Source organism: Ranitomeya imitator, chromosome 1, assembly GCF_032444005.1.
Source record: "Ranitomeya imitator isolate aRanImi1 chromosome 1, aRanImi1.pri, whole genome shotgun sequence".
NCBI classification, from domain to species: Eukaryota; Metazoa; Chordata; class Amphibia; order Anura; family Dendrobatidae; genus Ranitomeya; species Ranitomeya imitator.
In genome coordinates, this window is record NC_091282.1 from 164047061 (window position 1) to 164071087 (window position 24027).

Below are 24027 nucleotides of genomic sequence, written 5' to 3' on the forward strand. Positions count from 1 at the left end.
TTATGGTAGGCCTTGTTACATTGGTCCCAGATCTCTGCAGTTCATTCACTAGTTCCCCCCGCATGGTTCTGGGATTTTTGCTCACTGTTCTTGTGATCATTCTGACCCCACGGGGTGGGTTTTTGCGTGGAGCCCCAGATCGAGGGAGATTATCAGTGGTCTTGTATGTCTTCCATTTTCTAATTATTGCTCCCACTGTTGATTTCTTCACTCCAAGCTGGTTGGCTATTGCAGATTCAGTCTTCCCAGCCTGGTGCAGGGCTACAATTTTGTTTCTGGTGTCCTTTGACAGCTCTTTGGTCTTCACCATAGTGGAGTTTGGAGTCAGACTGTTTGAGGGTGTGCACAGGTGTCTTTTTATACTGATAACAAGTTTAAACAGGTGCCATTACTACAGGTAATGAGTGGAGGAAAGAGGAGACTCTTACAGAAGAAGTTACAGGTCTGTGAGAGCCAGAAATCTTGATTGTTTGTTTCTGACCAAATACTTATTTTCCACAATAATATGCAAAAAAAATGATAAAAAAACAGACAATGTGATTTTCTGGATTTTTTTTTCTCAGTTTGTCTCCCATAGTTGAGGTCTACCTATGATGTAAATTACAGACACCTCTCATCTTTTTAAGTGGTGGAACTTGCACTATTGCTGACTGACTAAATACTTTTTTGCCCCACTGTATATATTCACCACTTGCGCCAGGGATTTACTGGTGATAGTTTTCAACTTCCTGGTTTGGTGGTGAAAGAGTAGTCTGAATTAGTAGCAGGCAGTTGGTGTTGTTTCAGGAGATATCTGCGTGGATTTGGTATTGTGTGCTTTAGCCTAACCCCCTTTCCCATTTAGCTTATTCCTTCTACGGTTCCCTTGATTCCCACGCGGTCGTTCTGTGACTGAGTTGTATGACTGTAGTTTTCTATTACCCCTGTCTGTTTTCCCAATCTGACAGGTTTGTGTTATTCTATACCCTTCTGTCCCACACCTCCCTGGATGAGGAGGGAAACAGTGTGCATCTTTAGGCCTTTTAGAGATCATTTCATCTTAAACTTGCTTAACTGTTCACAATAACAGTAATTTTGACAAGTGGTGCCCAAACTTTTACATGCCACTGTATACTTGAACATAGTTTTAGCGGAAACTCATCATAGAGTTTGTCCCCCAAATCTTAAATAAACTAACAATAAATCTTCTGTGGATGCAGGCTTGTGCAAATCCTTCAGTCTCTTCATGCATTGCCACACAGGCTCAACAATGTTGACATCTGTGATCTGTGGGAACCATATCATAATTTCCAGGGTTCTTTGATGTTCTTTTTGCTAAAATGCAACCCCAAACTTGCCAATAACCTTTGCCATTCTTCACTGTTGCCTGCATACACTCATTATTATACTATCCAATTCTACAATATATCATTTCTCTCAGTATCTCTAAATACAGTCCTATCTATATCACAATACATACTAAACACCGCAGGACATAACTTAGACTACACATGACACAACCTACAGTATGTGTATAAAACGCATGACATTATTCACATAATGTGATTGGTGTCTTCAGGAGCAGGAATGCGACAGCATAGCCCACCACTCTTACATCACTTTCAGCCTCTTCTATATACAGCCCCCTCCTAGACCCTAAATATGAAGCCATTATATAATTCCTCTCAGCCCCCTATTTACTGTAACATCCCACTTCATAAAGATAACCATAATGCGGCTATTTCCTCCCGGGTGTGGTGAACTTGCTGAGTGTTAGAAAAATGGTTCCCCCAAACCAAAGCGAACCAGTCGAATCCCACCTATGACCAGTGCTAGTCCTAATGTAATCAAGCATCAGTCTGGCTCAATCCAAAAGTAGCAAACAATATACTTTAATGCTCAAAAGCAACCTAGGGACCTTGTTGCTTAGTGAAGGATCAGATGATTGGGCTCAGTTTAATTTGTTCTCAGGGATGCTGAAGTATAGATTGTGCCCTTTACAGCACTACTCCAGTTTTTTCTATCCTTTTGTTAGGGATCACATATGTGAGTGTAATATACTCGTCGGTAGCGGTCTTCACAAATTTACAGTCCCTCTTCTGCACTACATGATTGCGGCTGTGACCTGTCGAATCACACATTGGTGGTTATGGGAAGCGGCAATCACTCTTTTAAATCTTGTTATGGTATCCAATAAAAAAATGTTGGGTTGCGGTGTACTCATTTATGCTGAGCACTTAATGTGATTCCTAGCAAAGAGATAAAAAAAAAATAGTCTGGAGTAGTACTGAGACTGAGTAGAGACTGAGCACAATAAGTGCTGCCTAGGGGGAGCAAGGTGATGTGCGAGAGATCCACTATGGTGGCATCTACAGGAAGGTGGCCAGCATGTTAGTTCATTATTGAGAAGTCTCCTGTAGTTACTTTAAGGTTTCCTCTAGGATGAAAGGCATGACTTGCTTATATTTTATATGTTGCTATTTTTCAACATACAACCCAAGTAATTACAGAATACTCTTCAGGGAATTTCATATGAAAGTAGTTCTCAAAGCAGATGGTAAAGTTAAGTACACAAATCATTGTGAAGAAATAGTTACTGGCACTGGCAGGAAAGAAACCTAAACACTTGGCCTAGATCTTACTGAAGCAGATAATGGAAAAAAGTATTCACCGCCACAACACACACACAGACTGCGCCTTAGGACAGTTTATGACAAAAATATTTTCACTGCAGCCTGTGAAAATGTCAAAACAATTGTGTTCTCTGCTGTCTCAGTAGTGTCGTATCATTCTCAGATTCCCTCTCAGGGGTGGGGAAATGCACCCTTTATATTTTGTGTTCATCTTAAATTGTATCTTATTTATTACAATTAATGGGGTTTAACACAAACTCCTTGAGCATGTTGAATGCACACTACAAAACGCTTAAAGAATTGCCCCATCAAAGTTTTTATCCTGTTAATATAGTGCCATCATCATATTATATAGCACTGTGTACTTACAATTGCTCATTTTGCCTTTCTACCCAGAGAATTCTTCTCTTTTCTATGCTCTATGTAGAAACAGGAAGTTTCTTGTCCCTGCAGAAATCATTCCTCTCTTCAACTCCTGACCCAGCGGCTCTGCCCCCCCTTCCCCGCCAGGGACTTTAGCAGCAATGTAGAATTGTAGTTCTAATGATGACTCACACATGGAAAACTGTCCTCCTGTTTCTACATAGAGCTTGGAAGTATTCAGCTAGTCTGTTTTTAATCACATGATGTCATAGACCTAATGGAAAACAAAAGAATTAAGTGGGTAGAAACGCAAAATTGTCAATTGTAAGTACATAGTGCTATATATGATGACTATGATGACTGCAATGCATTAAGAGGATACAAATTTTGATGGATGTGCTTCTTTAAAGGGAATCTTTTACTTTTTTCTACATAATCTGCAGAGCATGATGTAAGAGCTGAGACACTGATTCCAGTAATGTCACTTACTAAACTTTTTGCTGTTTCAACAAAATCAGAGTTTTATCAACCGGAGATTATCACTATAGGACTAGATGTCTTGTGCCTCCTAGTCAACTGATCTGTGTAACCACACCCTCAGCACTGATTAGCAGCTTTCTGTCAATATACAGTGTAAAAAGAAAGCAGTCAATCAGAGAAAACAATCAAACTGACAATATATATACTGATTTTCTGTTCAGTGGCTAGTGTGAACATGTGCTTACAGGTGGCATGCACACCAGTTTATATCCCACTTTATACCTTTGTTTTTTGTTTCAAAATGACAGCATGCAGACAACATGCTTATCTTAGATTACAGAGCAAAAATCTGGTGACAGATTCCCTTTAAATGGTTTGTCTCTCACTTAGAAATCCCATCTTTGTATACTTTATTAGGAATTCTGAGTTATAGGGGTGACAACCTTTTTTAAAATCCTCATTGACAGCCTCTTTTAAAATGCAGTTGCCTAGAGATCAGTTGCCAAATCCTAAAGAGGCCCCCAAAATGGCTGGTTTTATCAAAGGGAACCAGGACCTGCCAGGAAATGTAGCATTATATTTATATCATGGTTATCTATAAGCTACAAGGGTGTCTCAAATCAGAGCAGGTGTCATTCCACAGAGTGACTTTCCATTCTGTGATGTTCATATGCCTGAATAGGACAGAAATTATCTAGTGAGGCATCACTTTTAATAATACTGTATTCTTTTTCCGGAATCTTCAACACTTGATCAGAAAAGTGCAGGGTAGTTATGTCTGGACAACCGCAATCAATTGTTTCCTACAGCCATCAATAAACTTCTTACACATCTTAAACTGTCTTTTGGACCACTCTTCCTTTGCATACTGCTCCAGGTCTCTCATATTTGAAGGCGCCTTCTCCCAACCGCAATTTTAAGATCTCTCCACAGGTGTTCAATGGGATTTAGATCCGAACTCATTGCTGGTCACTTCAGAATTCTTAGTATCCAATGGTCCCGAGCGGAAACCTGCCATATTACACTTAGAATAATCGACCATTCATGAAGTATGTTTGGGGTCATTGTACTGCTGGAAGACCCAGCTTTCAGACACTGGGCACTACTTTGTGTCTTAGAATTCTTTTATAATCTTCAGATTTCATGATGTCTTGAACACAACCAAGGCACCCAGTGCCGGAGGCAGCAAAACAACCCCAAAACATCTATGAACTTCCACCCAATTTGACTGTAGGTACAGTGTTAATTTCATTGTAGGCCTCATTCTGCTTTCAGTAAACCGTAGAATGATCTGCTTTACAAAGAGCTCTATCTTGGTCTCATCTGTCGATAAGATGCTTTCCCAGAAGGATCTTGGATTACACACCTACATTTTGGCAAACTGCAGTCTAGCTTTTTATGTCTCTGTGTCAGCAGTGGTGTCTTCCTTGGTCTCTTGCCATAGCGTATCATTTTATTCAAATGTTGATGGATAGTTTGAACTGACACTGATGCACCCTAAGCCTGCAGGACATCTTGAATTCCTATGGAACTTGATTGGGGTTGCTTATCCACCATCCGCACTATCCTGTGTTGCAACATTTCATCAATTTTTCAATTTTTCTCTGCCATCCATGTCCAGGGAGATTAGCTACAGTGCCATGGATTGTAAACTTCTTGATTATGTTGTGCACCATGGACAAAGGAACATCAAGATCTCTGGAGATGGACTTGTAACCTTGAGTTGTTGATATTTTTCTACAATTTTGGATCTCAAGTCCTCAGACAGTTCCCTTCTCTTCTTTCTGTTTTCCATGTTTAGTGTGGCACACACAGGCACACAATGCAAAGATTGAGTAAACTTCAATCCTATCTATCTGGTTTCAGGTGCGATTTTCATACTGCCCACACCTGTTACTTGCTAGAGGTGAACGAGCATCACATGCTTGAAACAAAGTTGTTTATCCACACTTTTGGAAAAGTGCTAACAATGTTGTTCATTTTTGGGGTTTTGTGTGAAATTATGTCCAATTTGACTTTTACTCTCAGTTTTGAGAATTAAAAACATGTGTAATTGCAATCATTTTCTAGGATAAATACTTCATTTTCTGGAGCAATTTCAAGCGCGCCAACACTTTTGGCCATGACTGTATATGGGCAACAAGTGTCTGGCACAGTGTGTGGGCATCACTGTAGTGGTTGGATAGAAAGATGAGCCTGACTGCTGCATTCTGATTAAAGAGGACAAAGATTGGAGAGAGGGAAGTCTGATTAGTATGAGTTACAGTAATCAAGGCACACAGGAATCAGAGTAACAGAAAGAAAAGAGAGGATTCTGCAGATGATTTTGAATGTTGTGAGTAATGGAAGGTTGGAATCCACACACTTACATAGAAATATCAGATTTTCAAAAAGTTTTAACTTTTTAAAGATTCTGTCACAGGTACAGAGAAGACATGATGTCAGAGAAACTGACAAATTCCATTAGTGTTTTATAGTAGTGCATGGGTGATGTCATGGAAAGAAAAATATAACTGGGTGTCATCAGTATAGAGATGGGACTGATTGTCCAGTGGGGACTATGTACACCATAAAATAAAGAGATCCTAGAATAGAACTCTGAGGAACTCCATCAATAACAGGAAAAGGAGAAGTAGCTCCAAAATGATACACTGAATGAGCTACCAAAGAGTTAGGCTCTTTTACACTTACCGTGGTTTTGCATCCCATTTTTGCGTCCCCAATAGATTTCTATGGGGCCGCAAAAACGGGCTGCAATAATTCCATGGATCGCCATACGCTGTATGGCCGTGAGGGCCGTATTTACGGCCGTGAAAAAATATCGAGCCTGGTCGATCTTTTTCACGGCTTACGGACATGGCAAAAAAACGGAAGCTTGTTTTTGTGGTGCACCGTGACTTCCAGTTGTGCGGAACGCCATTTTTTTCCAATACTTTTCCATAGTATTAGAAACCCAAAAACCGGCGATCAGCAAGATTTTTGCAGTCCGTTATTGCGGCAGACTGTGAAAATTGCGACGATATGGCCCGCAAAAAAGCCCGCAATTACGGGCCGCAAAAAACACGGTTAGTGTAAAAGAAGCCTTAGGATGAGAACCAAGAGGTGCAGTAACCTTGAGGTTAATCGAATAGATCAAACGTAGTAGTAATTGATGATCTATGGTGTTAAATGCTGCTGAGAGATTCAGAAGAAGCTATATAGAATAGTGTCTGTTACATTTAGCCATAAAGAAATCATTGCAGAATTTAGTAAGGGCAGTTTTTTTTTAGAGTGTGGAGTGTGAAAACCAGATTGTAAGGGGTCAAGCAGAGAGACAGCTGAATATTTGAGAACAGAGTTAACATTTCAAGAGTTTGGAAATTAAGGCTATGGGATAAGGGATGGGTTGGTCATTAGCAGAGCATGATGGGTCAAAAGATTGTCATTTTAGGGGTAATATCAGCAAATGACAACAAGAACCTGAATGACTGTGCTATATTTTCCATACTTTATCAATTTAGTCAAATGGAACTTATGATACTTGACCCATTAGACATAAGACCCAACAATCAGTGAACAATATGGCTCTGTTTCCATTTGTTGTAATCACTCACTAATACACACACATATGCTTTCACATGTTGACGAGCGCAATGAAATATATTTTCCCTTTACTTATGTGAGATCATTATCACAGTACAATAGGAACTCCAGCGGCCTTAGACATGGGAAAATGTCTCACCGCCTGTCAGTGTCAATGATGTATTTGCCAGTTTTCAGCAATGTTTCTCATTGAGTTGCTACAACCCATATCATTTATTAACAAACGCAATTTGATATAATTGTGCACAGAAAGCTTACTTTATTTTCCCCAGCTCTGTAGTTAATCACACACTCAACAGTTTACTTGCTATTGGCAGCGTAATTGAGAACAAGAATTGGCATTGAAGATGACTCCGAATGCAAAAATCACAGATGTTTCTTAGTAAAGCCATAAGATTCCAGAATTAGGAAAAAAACTCATGCTGGGTAAGTGTTTCTGGTTTAAACGCATGGACTGGGTAATGTGCTAGATATTTCTTACCTGACGAGAGCATTTGGTGTCTCTCAGGGCTTTAAGACTTCCATTCCAGTGTAGAAGCTGAAAGACTATCATCAGTTCCTGTAACAAAGAGGGTAAAACCTGGAATTATCTATGCATTTCACTACACTACATTATTTACTTAGCATGTACAGTACATTATACATAGCTATGCACAGTCCTTACCCTTAAAGGGATTTTCCCACAAAAAAGTTCATTTTAATCAATAAATCTTGGAATAATAATAAGTTCCACAGTTGGATGTGTTTAAATAAAATGTTCCTGTGCTGAGATAATCTTATAATATGTATGTATATATATATATGCCCCTGATATGTACTGTGTAATGGTTGTGTCTGACGATAAAGGGACATGGTCTGATCATATCACAGCTCCTGGGCAGAGGGAGAAGCAAAAGAGAAGATGCAGACAGGACAGCAGGGATCACAGCTGATTCTTTCTTTGAATTAAAGCATTGTTTAAAAACAGGCAGGGAAATGTTTTACCTCACAGAAACAATCATCTGTGACCCTGTGCTGTAACATCTGTATACTCATTTTTGCTTCCCACCCCAAAGATCTATTGACTAAAATGAACTTTTGTTCTTGGGAAAGCCCCTTTAAGGCCAAGGGGGACAGCATTAGGTGGGGTTTAGCATGAAAAGTTGGGGCAATTGTCCATGACTGGGATCGCCCTCAAAACACTCGCCAAATAGTTTACAAACTTGATTTTATCTATGTTATTTTAGTAAATATTCAACCCAAAACTGTACATGGTTTAGTAGGCATAAAATATCTGACAGCATTCTTATAACGGTAGGATAGTACCTGAGTACAAGGTAGAATCTGTGCATAAGTGTTTTTGATTTTGGAGTTCAATGCACAAATTAGTTTTACAGAATTTACATACAAATCATAATGTATGATGACTAGAGATGATTGAATTTTTTTAAAATCCAAATTAATTAGCCAGATTCGGAGGATTTTTCCCCAAAATTTGAATTGCAGGTACTCCAATTGCCCTGAAAATTTTTGTGTATCACACTCAAAGGTCTTCCAGGATTGCATAAAACCTTTTTAATCTTAATGCAATGATAGCCTTAGTAAAGTCAAAGTGACATCACAACTGAAACAGATGGTAGCTCCAGCCCATTTAACAACGCAGTGTACACACTAACAGGATTTCCATGTTTTTTTTTAAATTAAAACAGGGTCAAAAAATTATCATTCTTAGACATTTGCAGTCAGGCAGACTGTTTTGTACAGAAAATTGACTCAAGCTGATGGTGTTGCTGTAAGAGGTAACATCATACTCCTGTGACTGAGACAAGTAATGTGGCAAGGTGGATTGCTGTTAAGGGAACTAGAGAAAAAAAAATCTATAAATCTTCAGCATAGCGAGTGTGAGCGAGCTGAGTGTGAGCTGAGCGTAAGTGTGAACGGCGGTAAGTGTGACTTGTGATTCAGTGAAGAGGTATTTGGAAAGCCTTTAACAAATACCTGTGTGAATTAGTGTGAGTTGCTGAATTGGGGGTAGCTATATTCATAAGGGGTTAACTTAGGGTGGGAGCTCATAATTAAGGGTTTATAAGGGGCAGCTGTTTGGGGCTCAAGTCATTTTTGGAAGTGCATTTGAACAGCAAGGTGGATTGCTGTTAAGGGAACTAGAGAAAAAAAAAATCTCTAAATCTTCAGCATAGCGAGTGTGAGCGAGCTGAGTGTGACCTGAGTGTAAGTGTGAACGGTGGTAAGTGTGACTTGTGATTCAGTGACTTTGGATTCAGGGAGTTTCCAAGGGAGAAATTGCTGTCTGTTTTTTATTAATACATTGTATTTATTTTTATTTTTTTTATTATTTAACTTTTCTGTCTGGTGCAATCCCCATTAGGAAATGTGCTCCACTCTTATTAATGCCATCCAGTGCGCGTCTTGCCACATGTATGCAATCCTTGAGCAGCCGGTCGAGGGTGCATACTGCTGTGCGAGATGTGAGCACGTTGTGCATTTGGAAAACCAGATTCTGAATCTAAATGTGCAGCTGGCAACACTGAGATCCATAGACAATATGGAGAGGAGTCTTCTGCTCACGGAACAGACGCTCAATGGGATAGATGAGGGGGGGGGAAGGTAGAATGGAGCTGCAGGATGGTGAAGTAGGAAGCTGGGTGACAGTTAGGAAGCGGGGTAGAGGGAAGAGTGCCAGGGAGGCTAGTCCTGATCTGGAACACCCCAAAAAGTTTGGTAAGTTGGCAGATGAGGGGGGTGCCAGTACAGGGGTAGCACTGCTGCAGCCAGGCATTTCTTCTGAAAGCCGGAGGAGTGACTGCTACAGTATGGAGGGAAATAGGAGAGCAGGGCAGGCCAGACAGGTGCTGGTAGTGGGCGACTCAATTATTAGGGGAACAGATAGGGCAATCTGTTGTGAATTCTGTTGTCGGGCTCCCTCCTGTGGTCATGAATGGTACTTCGGCTGGTTCTGTCCATGGACTTTCTCTGGTGGCTGTGGGTGTTTCTGAGTTTCCTTCCACAGGTGACGAGGTTAATTCGTTAGCTGGCTGCTCTATTTAACTCCACTTAGATCTTTGCTCCATGCCACCTGTCAATGTTCCAGTATTGGTCTAGTTCACTCCTGGATCGTTCTTGTGACCTGTCTTCCCAGCAGAAGCTAAGTGACTGCTTGTTTTTCTCTGGTTTGCTATTTTTCTGTCCAGCTTGCTATTTTGATTGTTGTCTTGCTTGCTGGAAGCTCTGGGACTCAGAGGGAGCGCCTCCGCACCGTGAGTCGGTGCGGAGGGTCTTTTTGCACCCTCTGCGTGGTCTTTTTGTAGGTTTTTGTGCTGACCGCAAAGCTACCTTTCCTATCCTCAGTCTGTTCAGTAAGTCGGGCCTCACTTTGCTTAATCTATTTCATCTCTGTGTTTGTATTTTCATCTTTACTCACAGTCATTATATGTGGGGGGCTGCCTTTTCCTTTGGGGAATTTCTCTGAGGCAAGGTAGGCTTTATTTTTCTATCTTTAGGGCTAGCTAGTTCCTTAGGCTGTGCCGAGTTTCATAGGGAGCGTTAGGAGCAATCCACGGCTATTTCTAGTGTGGTTGATAGGATTAGGGATTGCGGTCAGCAGAGTTCCCACGTCCCAGAGCTCGTCCTATATTATTAGTAACTATCAGGTCATTCCGTGTGCCCTTAACCACCAGGTCCATTATTGTCCTGACCACCAGGTCATAACAGTACAGGTGGCCCAAAGTACTAATGCATCTCAATAGAGGGATAAGAGAAGTTCTGAGACCATTTTTTTTTTCTTTGCAGTGTGTTTTGTCTCTCTTTTCCCCTTTACCTCTGGGTGGTTCAGGATACAGGTGTAGATATGGACATTCAAGGTCTGTCCTCTTTGATGGATAATCTCACTATAAGTGTACAAAACATTCAAGATTTTGTGGTTCAGAATCCGATGTCAGAGCCTAGGATTCCAATTCCTGATTTGTTTTTTGGTGATAGATCTAAGTTTTTGAATTTCAAAAATAATTGTAAATTGTTTCTTGCCTTGAAACCTCGCTCCTCAGGTGACCCTGTTCAACAAGTAAAGATCATTATTTCTTTGTTACGTGGTGACCCTCAAGACTGGGCATTTTCCCTTGCGCCAGGAGATCCGGCATTGCGTGATGTTGATGCGTTTTTCCTGGCGCTTGGATTGCTTTATGACGAACCTAATTCAGTGGATCAGGCAGAGAAAATCTTGCTGGCTCTGTGTCAGGGTCAGAATGAAGCGGAGATATATTGTCAGAAGTTTAGAAAGTGGTCTGTGCTCACTCAGTGGAATGAATGTGCCCTGGCAGCAATCTTCAGAAAGGGTCTCTCTGAAGCCCTTAAGGATGTCATGGTGGAATTTCCCATGCCTGCTGGTCTGAATGAGTCTATGTCTTTGGCCATTCAGATCGATCGACGCTTGCGTGAGCGTAAAGCTGTGCACCATTTGGCGGTACTATCTGAGCATGGGCCTGAGCCTATGCAATGCGATAGGACTTTGACCAGAGCTGAACGGCAAGAACACAGACGTCGGAATGGGCTATGTTTTTACTGTGGTGATTCCACTCATGCTATCTCCGATTGTCCTAAGCGCACTAAGCGGTTCTCTAGGTCTGACACCATTGGTACGGTACAGTCTAAATTTCTATTGTCCGTTACTCTGATTTGTTCGTTGTCATCCTATTCTGTTATGGCATTTGTGGATTCAGGCGCTGCCCTGAATTTGATGGACTTGGAGTATGCTAGGCGCTGTGGTTTTTTCTTGGACCCCTTGCAGTATCCTATCCCATTGAGAGGAATTGATGCTACGCCTTTGGCCAAGAATAAGCCTCAGTACTGGACCCAATTGACCATGTGCATGGCTCCTGCACATCAGGAGGATATCCGCTTTCTGGTGTTGCATAATCTGCATGATGTGGTCGTTTTGGGGTTGCCATGGCTACAGGTTCATAATCCAGTATTGGACTGGAAATCTATGTCTGTGTCCAGCTGGGGTTGCCAGGGGGTACATGGTGATGTTCCATTTTTCTCTATTTCGTCTTCCACTCCTTCTGAAGTTCCAGAGTTTTTGTCGGATTATCGGGATGTATTTGATGAGCCCAAAGCCAGTGCCCTACCTCCTCATAGGGATTGCGATTGTGCAATTAATTTGATTCCTGGTAGTAAGTTTCCTAAGGGCCGATTGTTCAATTTATCTGTGCCAGAACACGCCGCTATGCGGAGTTATATAAAGGAATCCTTGGAGAAAGGCCATATTCGCCCGTCGTCATCACCGTTAGGAGCAGGGTTCTTTTTTGTGGCCAAGAAGGATGGCTCTTTGAGACCTTGTATTGATTACCGCCTTCTCAATAAAATTACAGTCAAATTTCAGTATCCTTTGCCGTTGCTGTCTGATTTGTTTGCTCGTATTAAAAAGGCTAGTTGGTTCACCAAGATAGATCTTCGAGGGGCGTATAATCTTGTGCGTATTAAACAGGGCGATGAATGGAAAACAGCATTTAATACGCCCGAGGGCCATTTTGAGTACCTGGTTATGCCATTCGGGCTTTCCAATGCTCCATCAGTATTTCAGTCCTTTATGCATGACATCTTCCGAGAGTACCTGGATAAATTCCTGATTGTGTATTTGGATGATATTTTGGTCTTTTTGGATGATTGGGAGTCTCATGTGAAGCAGGTCAGAATGGTGTTCCAGGTCCTTCGTGCGAATTCCTTGTTTGTGAAGGGGTCAAAGTGTCTCTTTGGAGTTCAGAGGGTTTCATTTTTGGGGTTCATTTTTTCCCCTTCTACTATCGAGATGGACCCTGTTAAAGTTCAAGCCATTTACGATTGGACTCAGCCCACATTTGTGAAGAGCCTGCAAAAGTTCCTGGGCTTTGCTAATTTTTATCGGCGCTTCATCGCTAATTTTTCTAGTATTGCTAAACCGTTGACTGATTTGACCAAGAAGGGTGCTGATGTGGTCAATTGGTCTTCTGCAGCTGTAGAGGCTTTTCAGGAGTTGAAGCGTCGTTTTTCTTCTGCCCCTGTGTTGTGCCAGCCAGATGTTTCGCTCCCGTTTCAGGTTGAGGTTGATGCTTCTGAGATTGGAGCTGGGGCTGTTTTGTCGCAAAGAAGTTCTGATGGCTCGGTGATGAAGCCATGTGCTTTCTTTTCTAGAAAGTTTTCGCCTGCTGAGCGCAATTATGATGTTGGTAATCGAGAGTTGTTGGCCATGAAGTGGGCATTCGAGGAGTGGCGTCATTGGCTTGAAGGATCCAAGCATCGCGTGGTGGTCTTGACAGATCACAAGAATTTGGCTTATCTTGAGTCTGCCAAACGGTTGAATCCGAGACAGGCTCGATGGTCGTTATTTTTCTCCCGTTTTGATTTTGTGGTTTCGTACCTTCCGGGCTCTAAGAATGTGAAGGCTGATGCCCTGTCAAGGAGTTTTGTGCCTGACTCTCCGGGTGTTCCTGAGCCGGCGGGTATTCTCAAAGAGGGGGCAATTTTGTCTGCCATCTCCCCTGATTTGCAGCGGGTGCTGCAAAAATTTCAGGCTGATAGACCTGACCGTTGCCCAGCAGAGAAACTGTTTGTCCCTGATAGATGGACTAGTAGAGTTATCTCTGAGATTCATTGTTCAGTGTTGGCTGGGCATCCTGGAATCTTTGGTACCAGAGATTTGGTGGCTAGATCCTTTTGGTGGCCGTCTTTGTCACGGGATGTGCATTCTTTTGTGCAGTCCTGTGGGACTTGTGCTCGGGCTAAGCCCTGCTGTTCTCGTGCCAGTGGGTTGCTTTTGCCCTTGCCGGTCCCGAAGAGGCCCTGGACGCATATTTCTATGGATTTTATTTCGGATCTCCCCGTCTCTCAAAAGATGTCGGTCATTTGGGTGGTTTGTGATCGCTTTTCTAAGATGGTCCATTTGGTACCTTTGTCTAAATTGCCTTCCTCCTCTGATTTGGTGCCATTATTTTTCCAGCATGTGGTTCGTTTACATGGTATCCCGGAGAACATAATTTCTGACAGAGGTTCCCAGTTTGTTTCGAGGTTTTGGCGATCTTTTTGTGCTAGGATGGGCATTGATTTATCTTTTTCCTCGGCTTTCCATCCTCAGACAAATGGCCAAACCGAACGAACTAATCAGACTTTGGAAACATATCTGAGATGCTTTGTTTCTGCTGATCAGGATGATTGGGTGTCCTTTTTGCCGTTGGCTGAGTTCGCCCTTAATAATCAGGCCAGCTCGGCTACTTTGGTTTCGCCATTTTTCTGCAATTCTGGTTTCCATCCGCGTTTCTCTTCAGGGCAGGTTGAGTCTTCGGACTGTCCTGGTGTGGATACTGTGGTGGATAGGTTGCAGCAGATTTGGACTCATGTGGTGAACAATTTGACATTGTCCCAGGAGAAGGCTCAATGTTTCGCTAACCGCCGGCGTTGTGTGGGTCCCCGACTTCGTGTTGGGGATTTGGTTTGGTTGTCGTCTCGTTATGTTCCTATGAAGGTTTCCTCTCCTAAGTTTAAGCCTCGTTTCATTGGTCCGTATAAGATTTCTGAGGTTGTCAATCCTGTGTCATTTCGTTTGGCCCTTCCTGCTTCTTTTGCCATCCATAATGTGTTCCATAGGTCGTTGTTGCGGAGATACGTGGCGCCTGTGGTTCCATCCGTTGATCCTCCTGCCCCGGTGTTGGTTGAGGGGGAGTTGGAGTATGTGGTGGAGAAGATTTTGGATTCTCGTGTTTCGAGACGGAAACTCCAGTACCTGGTCAAGTGGAAGGGTTATGGTCAGGAAGATAATTCCTAGGTTTTTGCCTCTGATGTTCATGCTGCCGATCTGGTTCGTGCCTTTCATTTGGCTCGTTCTGGTCGGCCTGGGGGCTCTGGTGAGGGTTCGGTGACCCCTCCTCAAGGGGGGGTACTGTTGTGAATTCTGTTGTCGGGCTCCCTCCTGTGGTCATGAATGGTACTTCGGCTGGTTCTGTCCATGGACTTTCTCTGGTGGCTGTGGGTGTTTCTGAGTTTCCTTCCACAGGTGACGAGGTTAATTCGTTAGCTGGCTGCTCTATTTAACTCCACTTAGATCTTTGCTCCATGCCACCTGTCAATGTTCCAGTATTGGTCTAGTTCACTCCTGGATCGTTCTTGTGACCTGTCTTCCCAGCAGAAGCTAAGTGACTGCTTGTTTTTCTCTGGTTTGCTATTTTTCTGTCCAGCTTGCTATTTTGATTGTTGTATTGCTTGCTGGAAGCTCTGGGACGCAGAGGGAGCGCCTCCGCACCGTGAGTCGGTGCGGAGGATCTTTTTGCGCCCTCTGCGTGGTCTTTTTGTAGGTTTTTGTGCTGACCGCAAAGCTACCTTTCCTATCCTCAGTCTGTTCAGTAAGTCGGGCCTCACTTTGCTTAATCTATTTCATCTCTGTGTTTGTATTTTCATCTTTACTCACAGTCATTATATGTGGGGGGCTGCCTTTTCCTTTGGGGAATTTCTCTGAGGCAAGGTATGCTTTATTTTTCTATCTTTAGGGCTAGCTAGTTCCTTAGGCTGTGCTGAGTTGCATAGGGAGCGTTAGGAGCAATCCACGGCTATTTCTAGTGTGGTTGATAGGATTAGGGATTGCGGTCAGCAGAGTTCCCACGTCCCAGAGCTCGTCCTATATTATCAGTAACTATCAGGTCATTCCGTGTGCTCTTAACCACCAGGTCCATTATTGTCCTGACCACCAGGTCATAACAGCAATCTGTCACAAAGACAGGGATCGTCGAATGGTGTGCTGCCTACCTGGCGCTCGAGTCCGACACATCGCTGATCGGATGGACAGATTATTGGGAGGGGCTGGTGAGGACCGATGGACAGATTATTGGGAGGGGCTGGTGAGGACCCAGCAGTCATGGTGCACATTGGCACAAATGACAAAGTTAGAGGTAGGTGGAAGGTCCTTAAAGATGATTTCAGGGAATTAGGCCGCAGGCTGAAAGCAAGGACCTCCAACGTGGTATTTTCCGAAATACTGCCTGTACCACGTGCCACGCCAGAGAGGCAACGGGAGATTATGGAGGTTAATAAGTGGCTCAAGAATTGGTGTAGGAAGGAGGGGTTTGGGTTCCTGCAGAACTGGGCCGACTTCTCAGTTGGCTACAGGCTCTACGCTAGGGACGGGCTGCATCTCAATGGGGAAGGTGCAGCTGTGCTGGGGGAGAAAATGGCTAGAAGGTTGGAGGAGTGTTTAAACTAGGAATTGGGGGGGAGGATATTCATTTTATAGGAGGGGAAGATAGTGAAGATTTAGACCTGGGCACAAATAAGGAAGTTGGAGGTGGCGGTGGCATGGGGGGTGGGGTTAGAACAGTTAATAATTTAAGAAATAGAGGTACAGAGAGGAACATCAAGTGCATGTATACTAATGCCAGAAGCCTCGCCAACAAAATGGACGAATTAGAACTAATGTTGTTGGAGCATAATTATGACATGGTGGTGATATATGAGACATGGCTGGATGAGAGCCATGACTGGGCTCTTAACTTGCAGGGCTATAGCCTGTTCAGAAATGACCGTACAGATAAGTGAGGGGGAGGGGTGTGTCTATATGTAAAATCATCCTTAAAACCCATCCTGCGTGATAATATAGGTGAATTTAATGAAAATGTAGAATCCCTGTGGGTGGAGATAAGGGGAGGGGGAAAAAATAATAAATTACTGATAGGGGTTTGTTATAAATCTCCAAAAATAATGGAAGCAATGGAGAATATCCTCGTAAAGCAAATAGATGAAGCTGCAACTCAAGGGGAAGTCATTATTATGGGGGACTTCAACTACCCTGAAATAGTTTGGGGAACAGAAACCTGCAGTTCCAGCAAAGGTAATCAGTTTTTGACAACTATGAGAGACAATTACCTTTCACAACTGGTTCAGGACCCAACAAGAAGGGGGGGCACTGCTAGACATAGTAACATAGTAACATAGTAACATAGTTAGCAAGGCCGAAAAAAGACATTTGTCCATCCAGTTCAGCCTATATTCCATCATAATAAATCCCCAGATCTACGTCCTTCTACAGAACCTAATAATTGTATGATACAATATTGTTCTGCTCCAGGAAGACATCCAGGCCTCTCTTGAACCCCTCGACTGAGTTCGCCATCACCACCTCCTCAGGCAAGCAATTCCAGATTCTCACTGCCCTAACAGTAAAGAATCCTCTTCTATGTTGGTGGAAAAACCTTCTCTCCTCCAGACGCAAAGAATGCCCCCTTGTGGCCGTCACCTTCCTTGGTATAAACAGATCCTCAGCGAGATATTTGTATTGTCCCCTTACATACTTATACATGGTTATTAGATCGCCCCTCAGTCGTCTTTTTTCTAGACTAAATAATCCTAATTTCGCTAATCTATCTGGGTATTGTAGTTCTCCCATCCCCTTTATTAATTTTGTTGCCCTCCTTTGTACTCTCTCTAGTTCCATTATATCCTTCCTGAGCACCAGTGCCCAAAACTGGACACAGTACTCCATGTGCGGTCTAACTAGGGATTTGTACAGAGGCAGTATAATGCTCTCATCATGTGTATCCAGACCTCTTTTAATGCACCCCATGATCCTGTTTGCCTTGGCAGCTGCTGCCTGGCACTGGCTGCTCCAGGTAAGTTTATCATTAACTAGGATCCCCAAGTCCTTCTCCCTGTCAGATTTACCCAGTGGTTTCCCATTCAGTGTGTAATGGTGATATTGATTCCTTCTTCCCATGTGTATAACCTTACATTTATCATTGTTAAACCTCATCTGCCACCTTTCAGCCCAAGTTTCCAACTTATCCAGATCCATCTGTAGCAGAATACTATCTTCTCTTGTATTAACTGCTTTACATAGTTTTGTATCATCTGCAAATATCGATATTTTACTGTGTAAACCTTCTACCAGATCATTAATGAATATGTTGAAGAGAACAGGTCCCAATACTGACCCCTGCGGTACCCCACTGGTCACAGCAACCCAGTTAGAGACTATACCATTTATAACCACCCTCTGCTTTCTATTACTAAGCCAGTTACTAACCCATTTACACACATTTTCCCCCAGACCAAGCATTCTCATTTTGTGTACCAACCTCTTGTGCGGCACGGTATCAAACGCTTTGGAAAAATCGAGATATACCATGTCCAATGACTCGCCGTGGTACAGCCTATAGCTTACCTCTTCATAAAAACTGATTAGATTGGTTTGACAGGAGCGATTTCTCATAAACCCATGCTGATATGGAGTTAAACAGTTATTCTCATTGAGATAATCCAGAATAACATCCCTCAGAAACCCTTCAAGTATTTTACCAACAATAGAGGTTAGACTTACTGGCCTATAATTTCCAGGTTGACTTTTAGAGCTCTTTTTGAATATTGGCACCACATTTGCTATGCGCCAGTCCTGCGGAACAGACCCTGTCGCTATATTAATATTAATAATACCTAATATTAACCAACAGGCCAGACCGCATAGCAAATGTAAGGGTTGGGGGTCACTTGGGAAATAGCGATCACAAAATAATACGTTTTCATGTATCCTTTAAAACAGGGGTCCCCAACTCCAGTCATCAAGGCCCACCAACAGGTCATGTTTTCAGGATTTCCTTAGTCTTGCCCAGGTAATAATTGCATCACCTGTGCAATGCAAAGGAAATCCTGAAAACATGACCTGTTGGTGGGCCTTGAGGACTGGAGTTGGGGACCCCTGCTTTAAAAAGATGTGTAATAGAGGGGTTACAAGGTCACTAAACTTCAGGAGGGCAAATTTCCAACGGATGAAAGAGGATCTTGGTGCAATTAACTGGGACGATATCCTGAGACATAAAAATACACAAAGAAAATGGGAGACATTTATTAGCATCCTGGATAGGACCTGTGCACAGTATATACCGTATGGGAATAAACATACTAGAAATAGGAGGAAACCAATATGGCTAAATAGAGCTGTATGGTGCGCAATAAGTGACAAAAAGAAAGCATTTAGAGAATTAAAGGAAGTAGTTAGTGAGGAGGCATTAAATAAATACAAAAAATTAAATAAATTCAAATCAAGGCAGCAAAGATTGAGACAGAGAGACTCATTGCCAGAGAGAGTAAAAATAATCCCAAAATATTCTTTAACTACATAAATAGTAAGAAACTAAAAAATGATAGTGTTGGCCCCCTTAAAAATAGTCTGGGTGAAATGGTGGATGAGGATGAGGAAAAAGCCAATATGCTAAATGACTTTTTTTCATCAGTATTTACACAAGAAAATCCCATGGCAGACAAAATGTCTAGTGATAAAAATTCCCCATTAAAATGTCACCTGCTTAACCCAGCAGGAAGTGCGGCGGCGTCTAAAAATCACTAAAATTGACAAATCTCTGGGCCCGGATGGGATCCACCCTCGAGTACTGCAGGAATTAAGTACAGTCATTGATAGACCATTATTTTTAATCTTTAAAGACTCCATAATAACAGGGTCTGTACCACTGGACTGGCGTATAGCAAATGTGGTGCCAATATTCAAAAAGGGGACAAAAACTGAACTCGGAAATTATAGGCCAGTAAGCTTAACCTCTACTGTGGGTAAAATCCTGGAGGGCATTCTAAGGGATGCTATACTGGAGTATCTGAAGAGGAATAACCTCATGACCCAGTATCAGCACGGGTTTACTAGGGACCGTTCATGTCAGACTAATTTGATCAGTTTCTATGAAGAGGTAAGTTCCGGATTGGACCAAGGGAACCCAATGGATGTAGTGTATATGGACTTTTCAAAAGCTTTTGATACGGTGCCACACAAAAGGTTGATACATAAAATGAGAATAATGGGGATAGGGGAAAATATGTGCAAATGGGTTGAGAGCTGGCTCAGGGATAGGAAACAAAGGGTGCTTATTAATGGAGCACACTCAGACTGGGTAGCGGTTAGCAGTGGGGTACCACAGGGGTCAGTATTGGGCCCTCTTCTTTTTAACATATTTATTAATGACCTTGTAGGGGGCATTCAGAGTAGAATTTCAATATTTGCAGATGACACTAAACTCTGCAGGGTAATCAATACAGAGGAGGACAATTTTATATTACAGGATGATTTATGTAAACTAGAAGCTTGGACTGATAAATGGCAAATGAGCTTTAATGGGGATAAATGTAAGGCCATGCACTTGGATAGAAGTAATAAGATGTATAATTATGTGCTTAATTCTAAAACTCTGGGCAAAACCGTCAATGAAAAAGACCTGGGTGTATGGGTGGATGACAAACTCATATTCAGTGGCCAGTGTCAGGCAGCTGCTACAAAGGCAAATAAAATAATGGGATGCATTAAAAGAGGCATAGATGCTCATGAGGAGAACATAATTTTACCTCTATACAAGTCACTAGTTCGACCACACTTAGAATACTGTGCATAGTTCTGGTCTCCGGTGTATAAGAAAGACATAGCTGAACTAGAGCGGGTGCAGAGAAGAGCGACCAAGGTTATTAGAGGACTGGGGGGTCTGCAATACCAAGATAGGTTATTACACTTGGGGCTATTTAGTTTGGAAAAACGAAGACTAAGGGGTGATCTTATGTTAATGTATAAATACTGTATATGAGGGGACAGTACAAAGACCTTTCTAATGATCTTTTTAATCATAGACCTGAAACAGGGACAAGGGGGCATCCTCTGCGTTTAGAGGAAAAAGGGTTTAAGCATAACAACAGACGCAAATTCTTTACTGTAAGAGCAGTGAGACTATGGAACTCTCTGCCGTATGATGTTGTAATGAGTGATTCATTACTTAAATTTAAGAGGGGACTGGATGCCTTTCTGGAAAAGTATAATGTTACAGGGTATATACACTAGATTCCTTGATAGGGCGTTGATCCAGGGAACTAGTCTGATTGCCGTATGTGGAGTCGGGAAGGAATTTTTTTCCCCAATGTGAAGCTTACTCTTTGCCACATGGTTTTTTTTTGCCTTCCTCTGGATCAACATGTTAGGGCATGTTAGGTTAGGCTATGGGTTGAACTAGATGGACTTATAGTCTTCCTTCAACCTTAATAACTATGTAACTATGTAACTATATATTACTTCCTCCCCACTAATATGCTTGCTGGAGGCAAAGTAGGCCAAGTGCATCCGTAGTTCGTAGTGCTATCGCCCAGATGGCTGGTGCTTTTAGTGGTAGTGGTGCTTTTGATAGTGGCTCCCACATTTTTTGCTGTTTTTTTTTCTTTTTTTACTACCCTGTCCATTACCATAACCATATTTTTATTTTACCATAAATTTTGTACAATACTAATTAACTTTTGACAATCTTTTCAACCCCAATTATTTAACCCTTATTACACCAAAAAGGATGTAATAAAAAATGATAGGTAAACATGCAGAAAGCAAAATGTGGCAGCAGGCGTCAGTATAGGTATGTACGGTTGTCAAATTGGACTAGTAAACAGGTTTGCAAAAACAGACATACAATGTTAAATGTCTTGATTTTTTAAAAATGTGGGTAGACTTTTACTAACAGTTGTAATTAAAAACCTAGATTGTGAGGAATTATCTTTTGCATTTTTTTTTAAACTATTTTTTCTCTCTTCACAAAAATGCAAATAAAAAACCTCACCGTCTAACACTGATTTCAGATTTTTTTCTGTAAAAACATTTGTGCTGACTCATGCAGTGCATTCACAGTTTGGAAAATAACCAGTGTCCCTAGGCTTTTTAAGATTGGAGGGGATCTTGGGGACCTCTGATTTACCTAAACCTCTTAGACAAACATATTCTCTTCTAAAGTCATCTGTAGTCAAACCTTATGATAAGTCTTATGTGAAATGGGTGGCGGATATACATGACCTGACTGTGGAGGAATGGGGAGAGGTGTAACATACATTTTATTCCTCAATGGTGAGTGCTAGGGACTGTTAGATTCAGACAAAATTTCTCAACAGAGTTTACTACACTCAAAAGGTAGAGGAGGCTGGGATGGCTTTGGATGATCTGTGTTTTCATTGTCAAGCAGTGATGGGCTCCTTTCTGCACTCAATTTTTAGGTTCTGTAGAAGGACGTAGATCTGGGGATTTATTATGATGGAATATAGGCTGAACTGGATGGACAAATGTCTTTTTTCGGCCTTACTAACTATGTTACTATGTTACTATGTTACTAATTTGGTCCTTTCCAATAATGTTTCCATTCTTGTCTGAGCTACTTCTGTTTTTTTTATGAACACTTTTGCAATACTTAAGGTGTTGTCCCCTCAAGTGTGCCTGCTGGGTATTATAGATGAGCTTATTGATGGGTCCAACGATAGACTATTTTTAGATTTCTGTTTTTCTGGGCTAGAAAAATAATTATAATGACAAGGAAATCCACAGAAGTCCCCTGCATGCTCTACTGGCTACTATTAGTCAATAAATATATTCAATTATATACAGTTCCCAAAATAGGATTCTCAACACAGAATTTTATATATATATTTAGTTCTATTGTATATCTGCATAAGGTGTTAATTAATTATATTTTGTGAGAAGGGTAATGGGCATGGGGAGCTGAATGATTGCATATTGTATATGAGGTTGTACAATGCCTTGCGAAAGTATTCGGCCCCCTGGAACTTTTCAACCTTTTCCCACATATCATGCTTCAAACATAAAGATACCAAATGTAAATGTTTGGTGAAGAATCAATAACAAGTGGAACACAATTGTGAAGTTGAACGAAATGTATTGGTTATTTTAAATTTTTGTGGAAATTGAAAAACTGAAAAGTGGGGCGTGCAATATTATTCGGTCCCTTTAACTTAATACTTTGTTGCACCACCTTTTGCTGCGATTACAGCTGCAAGTCTCTTGGAGTATGTCTCTATCAGTTTTGTACATTGAGAGACTGAAATTCTTGCCCATTCTTCTTTGGCAAACAGCTCGAGCTCATTGAGGTTTGATGGAGATCGTTTGTGAACAGCAGTTTTCAGCTCTTTCAACAGATTCTCGATTGGATTGAGGTCTGGACTTTGACTTGGCCATTCTAACACCTAGATATGTTTATTTGTGACCCATTCCATTGTAGATTTTGCTTTATGTTTGGGATCATTGTCTTGTTGGAAGACAAATCTCTGTCCCAGTCTCAGGTCTTTTGCAGACTCCAACAGGTTTTCTTCAAGAATGATCCTGTATTTGGCTCCATCCATCTTCCAATCAATTTTAACCATCTTCCCTTCCCTGCTGAAGAAAAGTAGGCCCAAACCATGATGCTGCCACCACCATGTTTGACAGTGGGGATGGTGTGTTCAGGGTGATGAGCTGTGTTGCCTTTACGCCAAACATATCATTTGGCATTGTTGCCAAAAGGTTCGATTTTGGTTTCATCTGGCCAGAGCATCTTCTTCCACATGCTTGGTGTGTCTCCCAGGTGGCTTGTTGCAAACTTTAAACAACACTTGTTATGGATATCTTTGAGAAATGGCTTTCTTCTTGCCACTCTTCCATAAAGGCAAGATTTGTGCAGTGTATGACTGATTGTTGTCCTATGGACAGACTGTCCCACCTCAGCTGTAGATCTCTGCAGTTCATCCAGAGTGATCATGGACCTCTTGGCTGCATCTCTGATCAGTCTTCTCCTTGTTTGAGATGAAAGTTTAGAGGGACGGCCGGGTCTTGATAGATTTGCAGTGGTATGATACTCCTTCCATTTCAATATGATCGCTTGCACAGTGCTCCTTGGGATGTTTAAAGTTTTGGAAATAATTTTGTATCCAAATCCAGCTTTAAACATCTCCACAACAGTATCGCGGACCTGCCTGTTGTGTTCCTTGGTCTTCATGATGCTCTCTGTGCTTCAAACAGAACCCTGAGACTATCACAGAGCAGGTGCATTTATACAGAGACTTGATTATGCACAGGTGGATTATATTTATCATCATTAGGCATTTAGGACAACATTGGATCATTCAGAGTTCCACAATGAACTTCTGGAGTGAGTTTGCTGCACTGAAAGTAAAGGGGCCGAATAATATTGCATGC

General features: G+C 41.9%; 1 protein-coding gene across 2 annotated transcripts in view; it reads right to left on the minus strand.

Moving 5' to 3' along the window:
- LIX1 (limb and CNS expressed 1) overlaps positions 1–24027 on the minus strand; it is a 285142-nt gene that overhangs the window by 21839 nt on the left and 239276 nt on the right. For both annotated transcript variants that reach the window (XR_011318406.1, XM_069752093.1), the window contains exon 5: positions 7519–7596. Coding sequence is in view for 1 of the 2 variants with exons in the window: in XM_069752093.1 (XP_069608194.1) it covers positions 7519–7596 (78 nt within the window). In the remaining variant the exon portion in view is untranslated. The remainder of the gene's footprint in view (positions 1–7518; positions 7597–24027) is intronic.